Raw genomic sequence first — 20,145 nt, forward strand, 5'->3', positions numbered from 1 at the left:
CTGTATCATTAAGAGATCTTACTGTAAATAAGGGCAGCTAGTAACACAGCTAAAAATAACAATAGTTTAAACATGATAGGAGTTTATTTTTCTCTTATATATTGTGAAGTCCTGAGTTAGGCAGTCAAAAGCTGGTTTGATGATTCTGCAATGTCACTGGGAACCCAGACTCCTTGTGTCTCTCAGCTTAACCATCCTTAGCATGTGGTTTATATCGTCACTCTCATGGTCACATGGTAGCTACTGGAGCTCCAGCCATCATGTCAGTGTTGTAGGCAGAAAGAAGGAAGAAATGTAAAGGACAGAAGGATATACCTTTGAGCTCCCTTTAAATTGTTTTCTAGAAGCGCCCATCTATCTGTTTATATCTAATTGGCAACTCCATCTACAAGGGAAACTGGAAAAAAAAGTTTTTTTAATGTGGCTATATTGCCACCCATGACAATATAGACTCTGTTGACAAGGAAGAAAGGGAAAATGGATATTACGTAGGAAACTAGGGGTCTCTGCTATAATTAGATTTGTTTGTTAGAAAGATAATTACAGTTACAGCATGGAAAATGGACTGAAGTAGAAACAAACTAAAGTAGTTAGACTAGTAGGAGACTATGTCAGTTTTTGTGGCAAGAGGTGTTAAGCTGCTAAATTAAAACACTGCACTGGATGTGGAGATAAGAGGTAATATATTCAGGAGGTATAATTAATAGGATTCAGTTACTAATTGGTGGAGAGTGGTAGAAGAAAGGCTAGGAGGAGAGCAGTTCCCCTAGGACTTAGCAAAGAGCTTTACACATTTTTAGCATTCAATAAATACTTTTTTAATAAATTAATTATTTTGGTAGATGATGATATTTATCAAGGTTACAAATAAAGGAAGAGAATCAGGTTAGAGGTGTGAAAGATCATTTATTAATTTTTAAATGTATCGATTTTGAACCTCCCATGGCTCATCCAAATGGAGAAATCAAATCAGCAACTAGAAATATGGGTCTGAGACTTAAGAAAAAGATATGGAATAGAAATATATATTTAAGAGTCAATAATGAATAGATACATAGTTCATAAATGAAGCCAAGGGAAAGATAAGCTAAATAACAGAAAGAATATAGACCACAAATTGAGGATAGGGCCTAAAATAAAACCTTAATGCATACTAGTATTTACTGCAGGTAGAGCAAGAAAAACTGAAAAATGGATTTTGAGAAGTAGTTATCAAGAAGGCAGGAGGGGAAACAAAAGCAAATAATGTATAAGAAGGCAAAAGAGAAGGTAGTTTTAAGAATGAGGATGTGGTCAATTGTGTCAAGTGCCTCAGAGAAGTAGCCACCACTCGTGAGTATTATTTGCCCCAAAGAGGGTGCTGACTACCAAAGGATCTAGGTAGAAGTAGTCAGGAATTTTCGCAAAAACAGATGACATAGACATCCACCCAATAGAATGTTCTGAAACTTTAAAACAATAATGGGGAAACTCACTATGGACTGATATGGAAAGATCTCTAGCAGAAGCAGATTTACCATGAAGCTAATGAGGGTTAAGTTTCTGGAGCCCTCACTGTTTGGCCCCTACATCTATTTTATATTAGTAGTTTTGCATTATTTTTCCTTAATGAGAGCCCCCGAATTGTATAGGCCTTATACTCTCATAAAACCTGGATCTGCCCCTGATTTCTAGGATATATTGTTAAGTATAAAAACAAGGTCCAGATCAGTATACATAATATTCTGCCTTCTGTGTAAGAAAAGGGGAAAATTAGAATATATATTTATATTGGTTTGTATTTGCTTAAAGAAAAAGTGAAAGAATACACAAATGACCAGTGAGAGCAAAACTTCCAAATGTGTATCATATATATTTTTTTGATTTCTGAATATTAATATATTACCTATACAAAATACTAAATTAATCTCTTAAGAAAATTCAATGTTATGAATGAAGAGCAAGAACAAAGATGTGAAAGACAACTACTTATTTAATTGTCTATTAGCTTACTCCTAAATTATGAGAGTTAAACTAAAGGTTCACCAGGTATGCATGATAGCTGACTCTTCTCCTTTCTACAAAGGATAACAGATTGGGGGTTTCAATGAGGTCAGAAAATTGTTGAAGTGAGAATATTAGAGTAAAAGAACTGGAAATATTAGAGCTAGCAGATTAAATGAGATGATAAAGCCCTGATACACAGTAAATACTCAAAAATGTAGGCTTAAACTATCATCAGTGAAGGAGAGGTAGTGACTGGAAGGTCATTAGATAACAGCAACAAGAAGCAGTAGTCAGTGGTTGTAAATTGACCTAAGTTAGTTTTAAAGTTAGTTTTTAAGTTCTCTTTGGTAGACAACAAGTGGTGAGGGTTGATAAAAGCAAGTGTCAGACTATAATCTAGCACAACTAGACATTTATTAGCAAAGCAGACACAAAACAATTTATACAACTGTTCAGTAAGTTTAACTAAAGTCCCAACTCTCTGTCCTTTTAGGTGCTCTGACTACACCTTACATGAAAGATTCACTCAAGCATGTACAACCACATTCCAGTGACAGAATTCTGTGCCTTCTGGCATTGGACAATGAGAAATGTTCCTATATTAATGGCTGGACACCAGACTGATTAGAGATCAAGCCTAAGATGCCATCTATAAGGGTGAAGGGTATAGATCTCTCTAGATTTTTATTCTCTGTTCATGCAAAGGTAGAAAGTGATCAAAATATGTTTAGGAAATCCACTTGTCGTGCATACCTTTAATTTCAACAAAGAAAGCCCATTTTTAACATTCATCAGGCTGTTCAACAGGCTATTATTTTCACGAATTAAAAACCATTTTTGACATTCAGTATGCTAATTAGAAAGACAGTCAATATGTAAAGCCTGATAGTATCTGCCTCAAGAGGATTGCTCCTTTATGATTAGAATATGCAGCAAACCATCCCATAACTGTGCGTTCTTCACTAGCATATTATGCCATCACCCTTCGATTAGGAAAATGGACTGTCTCTAGACTTCAATTTGAACTAACCATACATAATAAGATACTGGTTTTGCTTAAACATTTTAAGGTAAATAACAAACACTGTAATACTAGAAAATCTGATTACATGTGGGTTTTTTCAAGGACAAAGGAGGAAAGACAATTTGGAGGTGTCAGTGGAGAGCTAGAAAGTCACCTAGCCTACCTCTAGGCCTTGACTTATTTGTAGTGTGTCATGGGAGGAAAAGAACCTCTCCACTTAAGAGGGCTGCAGCAAAAGCAATATTCTTAAAAGACAGCTGTGTTTTAACTCGAACAAGAAGGTGAAAAGAATATTTAGAGAAGTAGGGGAAGTAGAGTATGTTGAGTACCAAAGTGCACAGGGGAAGGCTTTGGGAAATGGATGCCTCTGGGAGGTAGGGCTGGATTAGAGGTTATGCAGAGTAGTATGTGGATGAGTGTCCATATAATATGTGACCTTGAAGAAGTTACTTACCTTCTCTATGCTTCAGTTTCCTCAGTTGTAAAATGGAGTTTCAAATAGCATCTGCCTCATAGGCTATAGTGAGGGTTAAATTAGTTAATACTTAAAAAGTGCTTAAAAATATGTCTGCAACAGTAAGTGCTTAGTAAATGTTGGTTGGTGTTTTTATATCTTCCCCTTTTCTCATAAGAATATTTATAAATTTTGCCAGAAATGTGTGGAACTATGAGGTCAAATATAATGGGTTTTGCATGCCAGAACAAAGAGCCTAGGCATTTCTCAAAGTTTCTTTTTTCTGGATAAATATTCTTAAAATTGGTGCTGAGAATTTTGAGGTAACAGTTTCTCTTTGGGGAATTTGATGTCTAAATTTAAAATATTTACACTATTTTTTAAAATATTTTCTTTTTACAAAAGTTTTAAAGTAGTATTTTATCATTGATCAATAAGAGATCATTGAAGATGAAGTGATGCTGTACTATTTGATCTTTCTTTATTATCTCTTTAGTTTTCCAAAAACCAGTTCCTCCATTGGAAGAGGCCCTCAAACAAATTCAGGAATCCAACTTAAAATCAGAAGTAAACCTTCCCTCTTCCCACAGACCCACAATAAACCGGAGGTAAGTAATTCATGACTATTATGTGTAATTATTAATATATAATAATTAAATAGCTTTCTAATTGCTGAGTTTGTAGGCTTTTTCATCAGTTACTCCTCACCTCTGTTTTAGAGTTTACTATTTTATTTTCACAGATTAAGTTGAGGTAGAGTGGAATATAAATTCCTTCAAAAATAAGGCAAAATCCTAATTTGTTGTCTTTGTTATTACAGTGCTGCCTATGTTGAATAATTTTCTATGGAAACTATCATCAAAACCATTTTATTTTATTTTATTTTATTTTATGAGGAAGATCAGCCCTGAGCAAACATTTGTGCTAATCCTCCTCTTTTTGCTGAGGAAGACCGGCTCTGAGCTAACATCTATTGCCAATCCTCCTCCTTTTTTTTTTTCCCCCAAAGTAGATAGTTGTATGTCATAGCTGCACATCCTTATAGTTGCTGTATGTGGGAGGAGGCCTCAGCGTGGCTAGAGAAGCGGTGCGTCTGTGCGCACCCGGGATCCGAACCCAGGCCGCCAGTAGCGGAGGGCGCACTTAACCGCTAAGCCACGGGGCCAGCCTAATCAAAACCATTTTAAAATATTGATATTGGTTACTCATCTTTCCTGAGAGGAAAAAATTGTGTTGAATTGTAGTGACATAAATTTAGGTAAAAAGAATGAGTTTATTGTAGAAATGGTTTTTCCCAGCTGAAAATCTTTCCTGGATGTCTTGAAAAAGCTACAATGTCTCCTAGTTCCTCTCCAGATTCACTTAAATGAATCATCTAGAAGCAATAGGATGGACCAACCAACCACAGAATACCCTCTGACATCCTCTATTTTCCATTTATTTATTATAAATGCTTATTGAAGCTACTACATGCTTAGCACTAGGTCAGGCATTGTAAAGGAGATATGGAGAAGTATGATATGGTAAAATACAATCCCTAGTATATATTCTAGGAGAGAGGTGAAATAATGCTTCAAAAAGTATGGAATAGTACCAAATGAGTAATGATAATAATATTTAATATTTATTTATACAAAGATATCTACAATTCAGACACAAATTATGTTAATTTTTACCTATACATAATGTTATTTACTAAAGTACTTCCATTTTTAGAATACATATGGCTAATAGTTCCTTTGTTCAGAGCTAGGAACAATTAAATTCATCCTCTCAGTCTTCATTATAGTTCAGGAAAGACCTCATGGAATAGAAGACTCTTCAGCAAGGCTTTGAAGAAAATAGAAGTTAATCATGAAACAAGTGGATAGATAGTATTCCAGACAGAGGGATCAGCATGTGCAAAGGCCTAGCATAAAGAAGGATTGATGTGTTCCAGGAGTAAGAGTATGGCTGAATGATAGAATGCAAAACACCAATAGCTTGGCTAGATATGAGATTGGAGAGGTAAATGCATCGATACGCTAAGGAATATAAACTGTATCCCAAGAGTTTAAGACGAGTAATAGTGAAGGATTTTAAGCAGATGGATAATAAGATCAACTTTTTTAACGTATCATTCCAATCTACTGTGAACAAATGTGGATAATGGATTGAAAGAAAACAAAACAGGAGGCTATTTCAATATGTGTGAAATTATATGGGTCTAGAGCTCAAGAGAGAGATCTAGGCTTAAAATATTTGAAGCCAACACAATGGATGAGATCAGCCATGGAGAATATGTACTGTGACGACAGGACTAGGATAGAACACTGAAGAACAACAACATTTAAGGAAATGGAAAAAAGAGAAGCCTGCAAATAGGAACCGATGGTTGAGAGAACACTAGGAGAGGGTGGTATCATGGAAACTAAGGAAGTATAGAGTTTCGTGGAAAAAAACAGTTTACAGAGATCAAATGGCTTCTAGGGAGTCAGTAACGTAAAAAATTGTATCAGTCAGGATCCTGGCAGGAAACAGGTGGCACAGTTAAAAATGGTGACTGAAAATAGGTTTAATAAAGGGACTGGTAAGCCAACAAAGGATGGTGAAGGACCCCCAGAACTGACGACAAAGCCAGTATTACCACCACAGACGTGAACTAAAAAGAGCTGTAGCTGTAGAAGAGGGCTGCTAGCCAGACCTGTGGTCCTGGTAAAGCAACATTGCCACTGCTAAACCAACAGAGAGGAAGCCAGAGGAATAATTATCAAAAACCTTTCTTCTGTCACCCTCCCATCTCTTGCTAGTGCTTTCCTTTGGCCAAACTTAGCCATAAATCAAAAGGCAAGGGATCATTCAGTCTCTGCTGAGCAGAGACAAGTGGAGAAGTGTGGAATGTGAATCTGGAGGGGCAAAGAGTGAATATCCAGCACAGAAGCAATGTGTCCACTATATTTCACAACAAAAAAGTCATATAGGTGACTTTTGTCAGAGAAATCTCAGTGGAGGGATGGGGACAGAAAAGAGACAGCAGTGAGTTGAAAAGAAATGGAGAGCAAGCAAGTAAAGATAACAAGTGTAGCTTGGCTGTGAAAGAAAAAGAGAGGTAGAACAATAGCCAGAGGGAATGTAGGGCCAATATGGCTTTTTGTCTTAAGATGGAAAAGAAATCATGTTTAAGTATGGATGTCAAACTGATGAGTAACAGAATTTCAGTCTAGAAAAGTAGAAGAGAATAAAAATATGAAGTGTCTTAAGTACCTATTCTGTGCTGGACACTGATTAGCATTTGTTACACGTATGAATGAGACATGGTCCTTTGCCCAAGAAGGTTTATGTTACATTAAATTATAATACCATGCAGTTATGTTATAATACCATGTAATGATAGTTACATTATAATACACATGTAATACTGGGTAATGGGGGCTGTTACAGAAATATTAGCAAAGTGGTAAAGAAGTACAAAATTTAAAGTTGGTAAGAAGTCTTAAAGGATGAGTATGAGTTGTCTAATGAAGCCCAGGTTGGTTTTAGGCATGTTCAGGCCTACCATGTTGTAAAAGGCACAGACCCAAAAGGAAATAGAACTTGTTCAGAGTGTCAGGTCTGTAGGATGTGTTGCCTGTAGGAGAGTAAATGATCTAGAAATGTAGATTGAGATCAGATGTGAAATGCTTGTACGTCTAGCTAGGAAGATTAAACTTTATCCTATAACTAGTAGAGAACCAGCGGAGGTCTCTAAGCAGGGAGTGATATAATCCTCTTAATTATTTTAGAAAGATAATTGGTGTCAATAGAATAATACTAATTTGTATATTGAGGAAAGGATAAATTTGATAAAGGATTAAAAATATTTTGAGTGGTTAGAAGGAAAGGATGAGAGAGAAGAAAGAATGAGAATGCCTTTTCACAATGTAGAGAAGTGACATAAAGAATAAAGAGTTTAAGAATGTTGATCAAAAAGAAGTAGAAGAATTGGAGTATGGAGAGAATAGTGGCAGAAAAATCAGGAGGCATCCAGCTATGATTTTGAAAGGACTTACGTTAAAAGGGTAGTAGCGAAGTAGAAAAGAAAGAAAGAAAAGCTATTTCATGGAAAGAATAGATTATGAGTTTAGTATTTGATGGAATATAAAATGAAAAAAGCAAAAAAATCAAAAGAAGCTGAAATTTTGAGTCTTGATGGTTGAGGGAATTTGGTGCTTTAAAAATAAAAAGGAACATAATGAAAGAGTACAGGTTTGGCAAGATATTGCTAAATTGCATTTGAACCTTCTGAGTGAGGGGATAAATATCCAAGTAGAAATGTACAAAAACAATTTGACCTAAGACGAAATGAGAGGTCAAGGCTATCAAAACAGATTTGAAAGTCATGATTGTATATGTTGTTGCTTAATTTTTATGTGTACTTATGTCTCCCCAACCTGATTGTAATATTATAGAGAACAATGGCTAAATCTTATACATGCAGGTATTCCCTATAGGGCTTAGCTCAGTGCTATGCGTGTTGGAGGTATTCAGTAAATACTTGGAGCAGAGAAACATCGCTTACATAAGTGAATGCTTCTCAGAGAGTATAAACTTGACCTGAAGCCTAATAGATGAGGAGGATATTCACCAAGGACAAACATTGAGAGAGAAATCCAGACAGAAGGAGTAAGTAGTATGTTAAAAGGCATAAAGGCATGAAAGGACATGTTGTGTTAAGGGAGCTAAAAGGAGTTCGATTTGGCTAGTGTGTACAGTGAGAAGAGAAGCTGTAAGCAGACAGATTGAAAGGAAGCCATGGGTTAAATCATGAAGAGCCTTGTTAAAGAGTTTGTCCTAAACACAATTACTGAACGATTTGAAGCAGGCATACAACATCTATATTTTAGAAATATTGCCAGAATGGGAAAGAGTAATGTAAGACTAAAGATGGGAAAATCAAATAAAGTTGTACTTTAGTTAGTGAAAATGATGACTTCCTGAGAGCTATTTAGGAGGTAGAATCAATATGATTTGGTAACTGTTTAAGAGTTGAAAGGTGAATGGGAGGAGTCAAGAATGACTCTGGAGATTGGGTTTGGTCAGTTAATGGATAATGAAACCATTTATCAAAATAAGGACTATTAGGAAAGAAGAGGTTTAAGGAAGGGAGTAACTGGAAGGAGGATTTATAAGTTGTGAGTTTGAGAGATTTATGAGATATTCCAGAGCCCAATTCTCATAGTAAGAAATCTGGGCCATGAATAAAGATATGATAGTTGCCAATGAATGGATGAAGTTAAAGCCATCATTCAGTACCCACCAGTGGTGGTCTTGGGTTAAGCTAAACAATCAAACTCCCATGACTACAATAGGTTTGGCTTCAATTAGAGGACAGAAAACACTGCATGTCAAGAGGCAGCGTTCTTCAATAACAGGAATCCTCATGTTAAGCCACAAAGCAGTCAAAGGGCTAGTCTTTGCTATGCCTCTATCCAGACAAGTGACAGTCTGCTGTAGGGAAACAAGATCACAATGGGTAGGCATATAGCCACCTTGGGTTAGAAACCCCATGTTCCAAACAGGACCAATCTTCCTTGTAAGGGCTCCACATGAATAGCTTCCAGGTCCATGCAAGAGACATGTCCAGTTATAAGAATTACCACACTCAGGAAAACCCACAGCTATAGTTTCCTACCAGTTATCTCTGGTTGATTCACAGTCCTTTCAGTCCAGATGCAGTTTACTAAAGAAGGGGCATTTTAACTTAATCATTGTGCCTTGTAACACAGTTCAAATCCTACTAATAATCCAGGGGAACAAACTTAGAAAGTTAACTCAAAGTCAAATTCCACAGTGAAGAACGGATTTTGTTACCCCTTCACTCACATACAGATATAGATAAGATCACACAGACAGTATAAATAAGATCACACAGAGAGTATGGATAGAAAGTGATGAAGAGGGTCACATAACTCAAAAATTCCAGTATATAAAAGACAAGCAAAGAAAGAGGCGCTCAAGAAAGACCCCGAGAAAGAACAATCAGAGAAGTAGGCAAATAACCAGGAAAGCATGATGATATGGAAACCAGGGGAATTAAAGTCAGGAAAGATAGCCGTCAAGAAGTGTCTATTTTTACAATTATTAGGTCAATTAGTCAATCATTAGCAAAAGCAGTGTATTGGAGTGGTAGAGGTGGGAGCCAGATTGCAGTGGGTTAAAGAACAAACGGAAGTTGAGGCAGTGAAGGAAATTTTAGAGTATTCCATGGAAAAGCTTGGCTGAAAAGGGAAGATGACAGACAATTAGAGCGGGTTTTAGGGTTCAGGGGGAAATAAGAGTGATAAAAAATTCCAAATCATTTAGTATAAAAATAACGTACATTTTTGTATAAGGTTTTCTTCACTCTCAGGTTTCTTTTTCTGTGTAACAGTTGTTATCCTTTGTGTTATCAGATATTTTCAATTAAAAAAGCTCTTTCTATGAATGAAAGGGTAGACTTTTTTTGATCAACAGTATACATACAGTTCCTTGACGTCTTAGAAGAGATAAAGTGTCAGAATAATTTTGATTTCTCTATAGCAAACAAATATATTGTTATCATTATACCAAATCTGTGCTAGGACCATTAAATAACATATATCATCTTCGTTTTATGAGAAATGACCTCCATTCTAAATTAGAATACATAGTTTTTATTTGTTATTGCAATGTACAATTATGACTATGACTTCATGATATCTATATCTATCTAGATGTATATACATACACACACACACACAAAAATGTTATGTATTTGGAAAACAACAAATTTATAGAGAGAACACTATGGTTTACTTATTACAAAGTTGAGCTTCTCTCCACAGATAACTAACAGTATTAAATAATATGTGCAAAAATGCTTTGTAAACTATAAAATGCTATACAAATATGAAATCTTGAAATATTAAGGATCCAGTGTCAGGCTAGTAGAAATATTTATATGTATTATTTATTGAAAATATAACTAAGCTACAAATATTGATAAGCTATTGTCACATTAAAAATATATTTTCTGGGGCTGGCCTGGTGGCATAGTGGTTGAGTTCGCCCACTCCAGCCGGAGTGGAGGCCTGCAGTTTGCAGGTTTGGATCCCAAGCGCTGACCTATGCACCACTTATCAAGCCATGCTGTGGCAGGCGTCCCACATATAAAGTAGAAGAAGATGGGCGTGGATATTAGCCCAGGGCCAATCTTCCTCACCAAAAAAGAGGAGGATTGGCAACAGATGTTAGCTCAGGGCTGATCTTCCTCACACTCACACACACACAAAAAAAAATACATACTCTGAGGAATATAAACCTAAAATGTGTTAAAGAATAAAGTAATGCCAAGAAACACAGAGCTTCCATAGAAGTGGAAGTATATCAGTACTCATAAACGATTAGTCTAATGTGGAAAATATTAGTGGTAGATAAAAATAATTTAAGATGTTGGTAATGTGATAATCTAAAGGAGAAAAAAAAATGTATGAAAAATGGAGGATATTCAATGCTTAAGCCTCAAGAAAAATCAGAGAATATGTCTATATGAAAATAGAAGCTGTTTCAGGAAATAATGAGATATGAAAATATTAATAAGGGACTAACATTAAAAATATAAGTAATCAGCCTTCCATCACAACCAAATCCTTATCACAAAGATAATATACTTGACCATTCTGGAAGGTGTAGGGTAAAAGGAGCTATATTTTCTCCCATATTAAATTTTTATACTTTAAGGTGATGATGTTAGATATCTATCTCCAATATCCATGTATTTGTGGTGAGACAGTTGATCCTGAACCACATGCTACCCTGAGAAATCTGGCCAGAGCTGAGCAGTGATTTATTTGACCTCTATTTGCCTTTTGTACCAGTACTTTAAACCAGGTTTTCTGACCCATATTCATTATCTGTATGACTACCAGGCTTCTGAAATGTGAAAATATTTTAAGAGCAAGGAATGAGAAAAGGGGAACCTGAATAAGCTATGTACATTTCTCATTCCATGTGAGAGGATACTGGTTGAACAGAAGAACATCATGTATGGACCCTCAGGACAAAAAAAATATATATGAATCAAAAGCCTAGAGACAGCCCAATAAACTAAACAACCATCTTAATAAGGCCATCTCTCTACCTGCCTGTCCAAATGCTTTTCCACCTGTGCAGATCCATTCCTGCCTGTCCAGCTGTCTCCACACCTGGTCCCTACTTACCTGATCAGCTGTCTCCTTCACGGGCCCCACTGCTATCCCACCATTCCCAAATTCTTCCTAACTATCCAACTGTTTCTCCTAACCGCCAGCCCCATACCCTGCCTATCCGTCCATCTGTCCTCTCTGCTCTTCCAAAGACCTTTTTACCAGGCCCATTACTGTCCTACCCAGTCAAATATCTTCCTCGCCCTCCGGCTGCAGTTACTTCCAGCTTTTCTAGCAGTTTCCCTCGTCTACCAGCCCCAGTTCCTTCTGGCCCACCTGACCATCTACCCCACCCACCCCAAAGTTCTCCAGTCATTCCCGATTCTGACCCACAGAGCAAGTTATTTTACAAAACTTTTAGGCCCAAACATTTCCTTCCAGCACAACATTCTACCCCAGCCACTCTAATGCCTGCCCTTGTTCATCGTTCCCTTCCAGCTCGACTGGTTGTTTCCCCAACCCCTTTGGAAGCTCTCCCTGTTTTGAAGCCTTCCTGTTTGTCCAGTCATCCCCTTCATCAACCAGTCCCCACTCTTTCTTATATCACTCCATTGCCTGAACATCCTGCTAGTTTAGATACTTTTCAGTCAGTCCAGCAATCTGTTCCACAAACCACAACATTGTCAAATCTGCCCCAGGCCTTTGTAGACCATCCACCTGCCTCAGTTCTCTCCCATCCACCTCCCTGTCATTCTCCATCCTCTTCTTTGTCTCTATCTCCTTCCACATCCTCTTCTTCGCCTTCTATAGAGGTTTCTTCCTCTTCATCCGTTCTTTCCTCTTCTTCACCTTGCTCTTCTACCTCTCCATTCTTACCTCCTTCATCTGTCCCTCTTTTTTCCTCTCCTTTGCATTCATCTCCCTCTCCATGTTTGCCCGCAATGTATTTAGATTTTCCTTCTCCAATTCCTCCTGTTTCTTCTTCCTTTATGATTTCTTCTTCCTTTCCTCCCATGCTTCACTCTCCCTCTCTTTCTACATCCCCATCTCCTTTTATTCCTATCCATCCCTTCAATCCTCCTCACTGGGGGAAGAAAGTAGAGAAGAGAAGAGAAGCAAGTGGAGTAGAGAAGAAAGGAATAGAGAAGAAAAAGTTGACGACAACTTTAAAGGTAAATAAATTGAGTTTATTAGATATTTTGTAGATTTAGCAATATTTTGTTTGGGAAGGGTGATGAAGGGGAAGGTTTACGTAAGAGTAGGAAAGCCTAAAAGGAAGAGAGAGAAACATCCTCTCAATGTTCAGGAACTTGTGTTAAATACCTTCTTGCCCTCCCTGATCTCCCTGTGGTCACAAAAAGATAGTCAGAAATCTAGTAATCATTGACCTTGACTACTTCAGTTTGTCCAAATAAAGATATATATGGGTATTGGAGATAGGTATATGTCACATGTGGCCATGTGTCGCCTTCCAAAATATTTTCATCCTCATTGAATTGGGAATAATTCAAATGAATTGGAAATAAATGCCCTTGGGATTCACACTACAGCCCTAGTCAGCTATTTGATATACCTCATCCCCACCCACCCACCCCCAAATCTTCCTTTGTTCTTTGCTTTTCACTTTGTACATATGCTGAAATGTAACATGCTGTAAGTTTCCAGAAGATGCAAAGTTTTAATAGAAGGTGATGTCATTATCCACCGATAATTTTTGGGTGGCGCTTTGGCACACTAAAAGTAGACTCTGCATTAAAGGTACCCCTTCTGTGGCATGAAAACCGTGCTTATATTTGTGATACACCTGAACACAAATGTGTACACTCTCCTCCACGGAATAAGATCCAACCTTCCAAATCTAGTAAAGTTTTTTTTTCAAGTAATTTTTATATTTTCTGTCTGCTTGAATCTTCAGCCAATCTATTAGCGTTATAGGAATGCCTACCAGCCATGACATTGGCCTTAGAACTAAGGGTAATGCAGCATATTATTATCCAGATAGGAATGCTCTTAAAGAACTGAGGACTGAGTCTACACATCTGTAGGAACTCCTTCTACATCCATCTCAAACAATAAAGGAATAGGATTTAATAATCAAAGCTGTGAATAATTGGGCATTCCTACATGAAGGTGGAGTGCTTTATTGGCACTATAATCTCACAAACATTTTTATTTTACTATTGACTGCCTTAATTCCCATTCTAATATGTCTATATGTTTCTCCAATATCCTTATATGTGATTATCTGGACATATACACCCACACACACACATTACATGAATGTAATATATATATAAAGAAGTTTATTTAAATGTACTAAACATTTTTTATATATGGTTCACAGAACTATAAATAATGCCTTGGTTTCATCATTGTCAAAAAATGATCACAAGCATCAGAAACATCTCTTATCCAAAATCAATTGTGATAAAGAAATGAAGGAAAACAGCAGGGCAAACTTGACTACTAACAAAGATGCGTTCCAGCTTAAACTGGAGGAAACTCAGAAACTCCTAGAAGATCAGCATCTAAGCAGTTTGCAAGTATGAAACTATAAATATGTTATTAATATTTCAATATCTAGTAATAATTCTGTCCCATCTTTGCAGTGTTCACTAAAGAAATGTATGCCATTAGCTAAGGGTAGGATGTGGATGAATCAGCACAAATTCATCACAGATACTAGAGAAATATTCTTTTAGTTTTTTCCTTATCTTTTACTCATTTTTCTCTCTGCCTCCTCTATTCTACTTTTACCATTACTCATATTCTGAAAAATATGCTTTATGACTGTTATTTTCTGACAAACATGAAGGCTATTTGAAAGTACAATGTAATATAAGTATCATTGTTAGATACTGGATTATAAAAAGCAACCTGAAAATTATAATACCTGTGGACCTTAGGTTCTTAATGAAAATATGGCACAATTAGCTAGAAATGGTATTTCTAGTCTCTCTCTACTAGGGCATTTATTTTGTCGTTTTCCCACAAGTGGGTACGGATTTCATCTGATTTTCCTGAAATGTTCATACACTTTATTTTTCATGTGTAATTACACACATTTAGGCAATTCTTAATAGGCTGATATCAAAATTAAATTCATAACTTTGGCCTGATTTATCCAACAACGGAGCAATAATGGCAAGGCTACAAAAGCAAAGCAGGAGAATTCTTCTGGCTATAATGAAGTGCTTTCCTGGCATAAACAACTATAATTCTGAATAAAATATATGAAACAACTATTTTTAGATATTAGACAACAGGCACTACAGGATATAATCTTGAAATAAAGGGAAATAAGTGAGGTAAGCCCTGTAATAACATAGGCTTTTTACTTGGACACATTCTCTGGACAAGCCTCAAAAAAATTCACAGGTAACCCAACTGCCTGTCAAAAAAAACTTAACACTTTTTTAAAGAATACTGAAATCTAGTCATACAATATAATGCTTACAATGTCCAGCATTCAAGCAAAACTTGACATGTATAAAAGCAGGAAAATATGACCCATAACCAGGACAAAAATTAATCAGACACAGAAATTACAGAGATGATAGAATTCATAGACAAGGAATTTAAAACCATTTTTATAAACATTTTCAAGAAATTAAAGTAAAAATGAACATAATGAAAAAAGATCTTTTTTAAAGAACCAAATAGACTTTCTATATCTGAAAAACATATTATCTGAAATGAAAATTTCACTGAGTGGGCTTAACAGTGCAGGCATTACAGACAAAAAGATCAGTGGACTTGAAGTTATAGCAATAGAAATCATCCAAATTGAAGCACTGGGAGAAAAAAGACTGAAAAAAATTAACAGAATGTTAGTAACCTGTGAGACAATATCAGGCAATCTAACATACATTTAATTAAAATCCCACAAAGGGGAGAGGGAATATTTAAAGAACCAGGGGCTGATAATATTTTAAATATGATGAAATTATTAATCCACTGATCCAAGAAGCTCAACAAACTCCAAGAAGGACAAGTGTGCATATGCATTCACACTCACACACATACCCTTCACAGAGTCATATAAAAATTAAATTAAGACAAAAGAAAAAAAAGATACATTACATGCAGGTGAACAAAGATAAGATGGACCACACTAACTTCAAGCCAGAAGACAGTGAAACAACATTTTTAAAGTTCTGAGAAAGAAAAAACTACCAACCTAGAATTCTATATCCAACTAAAATACCCTTCTAAAATCAAGGCAAAATAGGCATTTTCAAACAAACAGCTGAACACCACTGCACTGCACCAGCATCTGCAGTATAAGAAATGCTTTACAGAAAGTTTTTCAGGGAGAAGGAAAATGATATCAGTTGAAAACTCAGATCTGTAGTGATGGAAAGCAGATTAGTGGTTGTTAGGGATGGGTAGGTATTGACTACAAAGACACATGAAGGAACTTTCAGGAGATGAAAAGGTTCTATATATTGTTTGGTATGGTGGTTATGGGTGAATAATTTGTCAAAACCCATCAAACTATACATTTAAAATGAGTGCATTTTATTGTAGATAAGTATGCTTCAATGAAGTTGATTTGAAAACTAAAACACAAAAAAACTAAAACACAAAAGCATGTTAAATGTAGTACAGTGCATATCAGTAACTTATAAGAAAACCTTGAATTAGACCATAATGTTTTATTTTTTAGTGGTGAGAAAAATTCAGGGAAAAAAAAGTATAATTTAATGAAATCAGAAGTTACTGAACTTCTTTTGAGGTGCTTTGGGAGATGAGACCATCACAGACCTATGCAAACAGAAATCTTGGAGCCATGGACATCACACTTATATCTATAAGGACCTTTTAACCCAGATTTCTACATCTCACTAGATACAATCTCAAAGGAAGCTCTTCAGGCCTGGTTTCCTTATCACTATCAATTAACGTAACTCAGTTCCAAAAACAGGCATTAAAGGAGCTATGCTTGTTTTTGTTCTCCTAATTAGGTTAATTGACCATCACTTTAAAAAGACATTGCAATACTGAAGGATGTAATATCAAACTCTCATGAATCATTTTCAAAACTTATTTCACAATAATATATCAATAAGCATTAACTATACTAACTAAAATATTTTTATTCTGTAACTGATTTCCTTGATTTCTTAGTTTATTTTCTGGGCTAGAAAAATAATAAGTTTTTGTTTAATACCAGAATATTTAAATTTTCTAAAATTTTTGAAAAATCTTAAGGAACACTAATTTTCTTGAGTCCATTTAACTTTTTGACTAGATTTGCAATTTAAAGTCTTCTTGAATTTATTTCTACATATGTGATACAGATTAATGTGCTCTAGATATGTGTGAGAAATTAGAAATATTTTTAAACATTTACCATACTTTGAAGTGATCATGAAATTTTATTAAATACTGGTAAGTTCTATGAACTTGTATTGAAATAGTTATGAGAATGTCTATGGACAATGTCTATGGAATAATTCCATGGAAATTATTCCTGTGCTAGATCTCCAAAAAGGAGCCATTAAAATCAATAGTTCTCAACTTTAAATCCACATTAGAATTACCTGGGGAATTTAAAAATAATAATAATACCAGTACATGGACCCCATCCAAGTATTAAATGAGCAGGATCCAGGCGTAGATATTTTTACAAAGCTCCTTATGTGATTCTAACATGCAGCCAGAGTTGAGAACTCTACTATATAGACCACAAGATTAACTTTTATAAAAAGATGTAGCCCTACCAAATGTCATAGAACTTTTAGTTATAGAGCTTTTAGGAGCCTCATTCATGTCCAGTGAAAGTTTCGGGGAAAAATACCATTTGTAAATAAATGTTTTTCAGAATTTCACATTATTTTATGAAACCTTCAAGAAATTCCATACTCTAAATGGAATACAATAGCAAAATTATTTTCTAAGCTATACCTGTGGCTAGAATAACTGAAGTAGTTACTTTAGGCGTGGTGAGGCAAACACGCTTTATTGTAAATCTTGTTAGCTCCCTCTTTTTTTCTCTGAGGACTGCTTCAGGGATATAGATTATTTATATACCTACACTGTTTATGGTCATATTACTCTATTTTTTATGCCAAGGAGAATTGAACTCAGTAACAATGGTGTGTTGAATCATTAATTTTGGCATTTAAAAATTTCTAAGTTATAAAACAGTGTTCTTTTTTTCTTTCAGAAATTTCGTGATGAAGTTAATCAGATAACAAATTCTGAAACCCTCTCAAGTATAGACAGTCTTGAGGCTGGGGCACATGAAGAAATATATTTAACACTTAATAAGGAGCCTTCCACATCAATCCAGCAGAATTCTGTTTTCCTCACATTGGCAAATCTGCAATCAACTAATCTAAGCTGCTTTGATGAAGATAAACTGTCATTCTCTAAAACTCAACGTATAAATAATTGGCTTACAAATTTAGATGATCCAAATACTCAGACTGTTACACCTTTCTCAGATATTTTAAGTAAACCTAATGTTCTACCTTCATGTGAATGTTTTAATAGTAAAGAACAAAATACATCTGCTCTGAGTAGAACTGTGGAAAGAGCCACAGATACTGCTGATAATTCAGTAGCCTTTGTATATAGTCCACCCATATTTGTTCAAGACAAAAAAAGTGAAAAGATCTCTGAAACTAGCACTATGAGGACAACTGACTCTTCTTCTGGAGCATTCAAAAAGGAAAGACCATTAGTTACTGAAAGCCCAACGTTTAAATTCAGCAAAGCCTGGACCACTCCAGATTCTCTAAGCCAGGAAATGGCTGCATTTTCGGACCAAAAGAAATATTCTGAATTAACTCAAGAAAAAAGAACTACTTCAATTCCTACTTCATTTGTACCTGTGACAACGCCTTTAGTTTTGCCATCTAATAGACAATCAGCTAGGCCTTTACCAAACAGCAGTATACAGATAAAAGAAATTGACCCAGTGCAGTGTTCTGATAAGTTAGGGGAACTGGAAGGTATTAAAGATGAAAAGATAAAATATTTTAATTTTAATAAGGAAGAGTTGCCTTTCTTTTCAGATGATCTTCAAGCTGCCTATATACCTCACAACTCTGATTCAAAAGATAAAAAACAGAAAATAGCTGAAACGCCAACATCATTGTCTAATATAATATCTAATTGTGACTTAGTTGGTCAGCACAAAAAAATGAAATACGACATTCATGAGAGAAATGGTGTGAAGTTTCTTAAAAGTATTTTAAAAAAAGAATCTAAGTACGAACATGATTGCTTTAAGGCACTAGTTATAAACCAAGGCTTCAAGTTAGGAAGTCAAAAAGCAGCAATTATCAGAGATAGTATTGAATTAACAAAAGAAAAAGGAAAAGGTTCAGAAATTCCAAAGACTATTAAAAAACTGAGATGGTTTGATGAAACTGGAGATACAGAAAAAAATGCTGAAGATAATCATTCACTGAAGAATAGATTAGGAATATCTCAACAGTGGTCTCACCCATTCCACATTCAAACTGAAAGTGGTACTGCCAGCAACATAATTAGTGTTCCCACCTGTGCTATAAATTCTGCTGACAGAAAAAAGCCCAAGGATGATTCTGTCTCTGGAAATGTCACTGCTTCAGAAACACCTGGAATAGACCATGTGCCTTTGAACTGTTTTATACCTTCAGGTTGTAATATTGCTAAACATGCCTTGTCAGCCTCAAAAAGAGAGGAAAGTAAATCCCCTGTGGATAGTGGTGATTCTAAAACTCAGAAAGCTAATCCACAAAGCAGTAGAGCAAAAGTAATTAGAAGAACAAGACCTGCTAAAGTCCAATCAGGCTTTATATATACGAACAGAAAAGGTACTGTTATTCGACCACAGTCTGCAAGCAAAGCCAATACATTTCTACAAGCTCAGGGTAAATTAATTGTACCTCATCCCCCTCCTAAATCTCCATCAAATATTAGGAGTGGTAAAAATATACAAGTATCTCAGTGTCAATTAGTAATATCTGAAAATTCTCAAAACATAATTTCACATAACTATTTTAATTCAAATTATGTGCTTCCAGCAGAAAACAAATTGAATCAATGGAATCAAGAAAGTAGTCTTCCACTCTCACATGTTTGTTCTGACTTAGACACTGTGATGCCATCTCTACCATATTGTTCTTCTGAGTGCCAAACTTTAGCAAAAATAAATCATTCAAATGGCATTCACATGGTTGCCCAGCAAGATGAGACATTACATTATACCCAAAGATGTCCTGTTTATGAAGAAAGTCATCATTCTGTGACTCTTAGAACTACTAAAGAAGAATCTGTTCCCTTGTGGAAAAGACAGCATAATATTCTGGGTCAAAATGAAAAGGCTGCTGGTAAGAATAAATTTATATATTTTTATAGATAAAATATACAACTTTTTAAATTCATATGAAATTTTTCCTACTGAGGTATGGCAATGTGTACCTTATAGATATTAATATTAAATAATAACTTAGCCTTATAGAAATAATTTATATCCCTTAATATTGTATCCTTGTCTATCTAGTAGCTGAAGCTTTTAAGAGAATGGCCCAAACTTTACTCAACTAAAATTGGAAACTTGCCAG

At 35.5% G+C, this 20,145-nt stretch overlaps 1 protein-coding gene across 2 annotated transcripts in view; it reads left to right on the forward strand.

Moving 5' to 3' along the window:
• CEP126 (centrosomal protein 126) overlaps positions 1-20,145 on the forward strand; it is a 76,745-nt gene that overhangs the window by 30,629 nt on the left and 25,971 nt on the right. For both annotated transcript variants that reach the window (XM_087433632.1, XM_087433631.1), the window contains exons 4-6: positions 3,961-4,072; positions 13,929-14,127; positions 17,757-19,911. In XM_087433632.1, the coding sequence (XP_087289758.1) occupies positions 3,961-4,072; positions 13,929-14,127; positions 17,757-19,911 (2,466 nt within the window). The remainder of the gene's footprint in view (positions 1-3,960; positions 4,073-13,928; positions 14,128-17,756; positions 19,912-20,145) is intronic.

Source organism: Ceratotherium simum, chromosome 7 (assembly GCF_057802395.1).
Source record: "Ceratotherium simum simum isolate JZ-2026a chromosome 7, ASM5780239v1, whole genome shotgun sequence".
NCBI classification, from domain to species: Eukaryota; Metazoa; Chordata; class Mammalia; order Perissodactyla; family Rhinocerotidae; genus Ceratotherium; species Ceratotherium simum.